Source organism: Triticum dicoccoides, chromosome 4A, assembly GCF_002162155.2.
Source record: "Triticum dicoccoides isolate Atlit2015 ecotype Zavitan chromosome 4A, WEW_v2.0, whole genome shotgun sequence".
NCBI classification, from domain to species: domain Eukaryota; kingdom Viridiplantae; phylum Streptophyta; class Magnoliopsida; order Poales; family Poaceae; genus Triticum; species Triticum dicoccoides.
The window spans coordinates 622,954,642-622,959,164 of record NC_041386.1 but is presented as its reverse complement, the minus strand read 5'-3'; the positions used below and the strand labels follow the sequence as shown (position 1 = coordinate 622,959,164).

General features: G+C 41.1%; 1 protein-coding gene across 1 annotated transcript; it reads left to right on the top strand.

Moving 5' to 3' along the window:
- Positions 1-624: 624 nt before the first annotated feature.
- On the top strand, positions 625-2,395 carry LOC119283873 (tropinone reductase homolog At2g29370-like; the record flags this gene model as incomplete). The annotated part of the gene is made up of 4 exons (XM_037563240.1): positions 625-861; positions 956-1,172; positions 1,285-1,391; positions 2,231-2,395. Coding segments are annotated over 4 exons (726 nt in total), but the record flags the coding sequence as incomplete, so codon positions are not given.
- Between the last annotated feature and the right edge of the window lie 2,128 nt (positions 2,396-4,523).

Genomic DNA, 4,523 nt, shown 5'->3' with positions numbered 1-4,523 from the left:
ATGTGGACAACTGAGTTAAATGTGCTAAAAATGGCATTTTGGGGGGATTCATTAGCTACGATTAAATGCATTTCTAGGCATTTGAACTGCAAGTGCATGAAAAAGTTGGGTCGAAAAATTACATTTGTGTTTTTGAGTCTATGTTTAGACTTTATACAATAAATAACAAACTTGAGGGTGTCAAGACTCGACTAAGAAGATGGACTTATTATTTTTTAATTCCAAAAGATGAAAACAAAGTCTGAAAATATGAAACTTGGCATGGTGCACTCATATGACATCTAGAGACTGGCAGACTGCGGTAAAAAATTGAGAAGGTTTCACAAAAATTATCTTGTACACTGCTTTGAAATATCTTTGAGAATATCAATTAATTTGGATTTGGGGGGGGGGGGGTCGCATAAACCATTCAGAAACACCTTCTCAAAAATTTTAAATGACATTTCAATCCTTGAAGGTGCTAAAATATTCGTCCTGCAAAACTAGTCAGTACTCCCTCCGGTCATTTATACTTCGCATATTAGATTTATGTCAAGTCAAACTTTGCAAAATTTGATCAAATTTATATTAAAAAATATCGCCTTTCATAACGAATTTACCAATATTAAACTACATTTCATAACTATAAATTTGACCGGCAGCAAAGGGATAGGGTACGCCATCGTGGAGGAGCTCGCCGGGTTCGGTGCGAGGGTGCATGCCTGCTCCCGGAACGCGGCGGAGCTGGAGGAGTGCCGACGGCGGTGGGAGGAGAAGGGCCTGCATGTCACCGCCTCCGCCTGCGACGTCTCTGTGCGCGCCGAGAGGGAGAGGCTCATGGACGCCGTCCGGCAGACCTTCGACGGCAAGCTCGACATACTAGTGAGTTCTATATGTGTCTGTAGACTGTGGATTTTGTGTGTCTTCTGGATTGCTAGCGCCTAGCGATCGGGAGTATGTATATGTATGTACGTAGGTGAACAACGCGGGGCAGCTGCTGGTGAAGCCCACCGCGGAGTGCACCGCGGAGGAGTACTCCAAGGTGATGGCTACCAACCTGGAGTCGAGCTTCCATCTCAGCCAGCTCGCGCGCCCTCTTCTCGTGCGCGCCGGAGGAGGCAGGATCATCAACATGTCCTCCATTGGAGGCTCCATCGGCTTCGTTGGCTCCACCGTCTATGCTATCACAAAAGGTACGTGCTCACTCCATTTCAAGATAAATCTCATATTAGTTTCAGTTTAAGTCAAATTTTGTGAAACTAGATCAGCTTCAAGTTTAAAAATGTTATTACATCATGTATGTAGGTGCAATGAACCAACTGACGAGGAGTTTGGCCACCGAGTGGGCCCCTGACAAGATCCGTGTGAACGGTGTCGCCCCAGGATTTATCACAACCGATATGATTAAAGACGTAAGCAACATAGTACTACCTCTGTTCCAAATTACCTGCCTTAGATTTTTCTAGATACAGAGGTATCTAGCGAAAATCCATTTCTGCACCTGAGCTCATCTGCACCCGCGCCGACGAAAAAAATCAAAACAAATACTAGAAAAATTCAAAAAATTCCAAATAAAATTTGTGTGATAGACATTTTGATGCGTGAGGCCCGCTCCAAATTTCAAGTCATTTGGACATATGAGCAGCTCTCAGCAAAAAAGACAAATTGGGGGTCTGTAAAAATGTTTACTGTTCATGTACTGTTTTGGTCCGATTTGTCTTTTTTGCTGAGAGCTTCTCATATGTCCAAATGACTTGAAATATGGGGCGGGCCTCACGCATCAAATTGTCTACCATACAAGTTTTATTTGGAATTTTTTGAATTTGTTTTGAATTTTTTATGAATTTTTTTCTAACCGGGTGCAGATGAGCCTGGGCACCAAAACGCCCTACTCGGTATCTAGTGTTAGATGTATTTGTATTTAGACAAATATAAGACAGGTAATCTAGGATGGAGAGAGTACTGTATAGCCTAATGGAGTAGCAAATGTTTTCTTGTTTATAAACGAGCACCACAGTAATTTTTAACTAGGCCTGGTAAGTTTTTGGTGAGATACTAAGTTCACTTTATCCTAAAAACAAAGTAATGCGTTCACTTTTCTATGCGGAAGTAACGAGTTCACTTTGCACGAGGAGGGACAAGGATTTGGACATCACGGATATTATTTATGGATATATTTGGCCAAAAATGCTAGACACACAGACTAACCATTAACAAATTTGTGGATATTATTTGTGGATATATTTGGCAGATGGATACGGAGTACCTGGAACAGGAGCACTCCAAAACCCCGTTGCGGCGGAGTGGCAAGCCAGCTGAGATCGCCTCCGCGGTGCCATTTCTGTGCATGCCGGCGGCTTCCTTCATCACCGGGCAGGTCATCTGCGTCGACGGTGGTCGGACCATTAGTGCTTAATTAGTCGTCATCACCGCCACTGCATAAGTTGTTAACTAATTACTTGGCGAATAAGTAGTAGGTGTGTTGGGAGTAAACAAACATTAGTAAATAAATGATGCCAACTAGGAGTAACAATAACTGCCATCATGTACAGTACATGTATGTATGTGTGTACATATACGTGTACGTGTGTAGGGATGAAAACGGAGCGGAAACGGACGGAACTGAGTGCTATCATATTTGTTTTCACATTTTTTTTGTAGAAGCAGAAACGAATACAGAAACCCCGGAAATGAATACGGAAATAGATACTAGCGGAAACGGACACAAAGCAAATACAAAGTGGATACGGAAACAGAAATAGGCATTGATCCGAATTTAAAAACCCCTGGAATCATACAGAAATACACACAAAAACAAACAAATTCAATGAGTTGTTAACATGGCTACAAAATAATATCATTATGTTAGCAACTTAGCGTAGTATTGTAGTTGTACGGGACAATTGCGTATATGGTCAAGCTGAGTACATGTGTGGTAGTAGAAGTTCGGCCTTAGATCCATTCTACTAATTGTGTCATTGTGTTCTCTTTGGTGGTTGGGCTACAAAGTAGCTATAGGTCTATAGTAAAAACAAAAATACCATATTCACGAGAACGGAAAGTTCCATTTCCATGCATGTTCCACCGGAAAACACCATTCCGTTTTTGTTTCCGCTTCCGCATAAAAAATTCCATTTCCACTTCCGTTTTGTAAATTTCCGTTTCCGTTTTGATATTTCCTCTCCGTTTCCATTTTTCCTCCGGAAAAACGGAAAGTTTCCACTCCATTTTCATCCCTATACGTGTGTATATGTGGTGATAATTTTGTAACTACTATTGAACAGTTCAATATGAATATTGCAGGTCTGACTTGGATACTGGAGGAATTCAGAAGACCTTACAAATCAGTTTAAGAAATAAACATAAAAAGGTTTTTTTATCTATCTTGTCCTGTGTATGTAGAAGGCAGGGTGCAGAAGCCCATGTTATCCCCTTTAATAAAAACTAAATCGGCAACGCGCCTTGGTGCGAGGGTGCCGGTCCCAATGATATGGTCAAGTTGTGGAAGATCAAACGGCATGATGTATTAGTATGAAGGCAAATTAAGCACATGTAACAGGACAACCGATTATCAGGTTTAAGGGTAAGAATAAACATTCACACTGTACCAAAAGAATAACATCATCGAGTTCAACACGGTCATGAGATTATAAAAGCTAACCCATCCCGGAAGCAAGACAACATCCAATTCAGCACGGGCATATGATTACAAAAGCTAATTAGCTAACATTAAGTTCAGTAATATGAGCAGGAACATAACCGAGCAAAAGCCAACAGTGGCATTAGAGAGATAAAACTACGATGCCATAGGTAGGCATACAATAGTAGCTTGGTTCAATTGCATCCATGAGTGCCATTCCATTTGAGATACGACGCCAATAATATCATTGACGTTTGTCCTACTTCCGGATGCCTCTGTTTTGTGCCCAGCTAATTTGGCAAATTTTCTCATAATTATTAAACATATCACTTTAAATATGAAAACTGATACATGCACACATATGTAATGAAATTAAACTTGACTAATGCAACAGCAGAGTGAAAGTCTCATGAATATGGGAAGAAATGTTATAGATGTTCTGCATCCTTTTGACACTACCAATCCAAAGCGTATGTCTTGCCATAGTGTGATCCCCTCCGACTTTTGATGTACCTCTATCCCAACGTATTAACTCAAAAGACTAGGGCCATCCATCTTGAAAAGCTTCTTCATTTGTAGCTTGAACTTTACAATCACCTCTTCATCTGCTCCACTAATTAATAGGTCGTCGACATAAGTGCCAACTAGTAGATGATCCTTCCCTTCACCTTGTTGGTACATTGCATGCTCTAGTGGGGCTTTCCAAAATATAAGAGAAATCAAAGACCGGTCATTCATGCCCGTGGGCCTTGCCGTATCCCGTACAAGACTTTGTGTAGCTTCAGTACCTTTTTCTCTTCTCCCTCTTTGATGAATCCCGGTGGCTGGTTCACGTAAACCTCGCCTTCTAACTCTCCGTCAAAAAATGTCGATTTTACATCCGTGTTATGTATCTGCCATAATT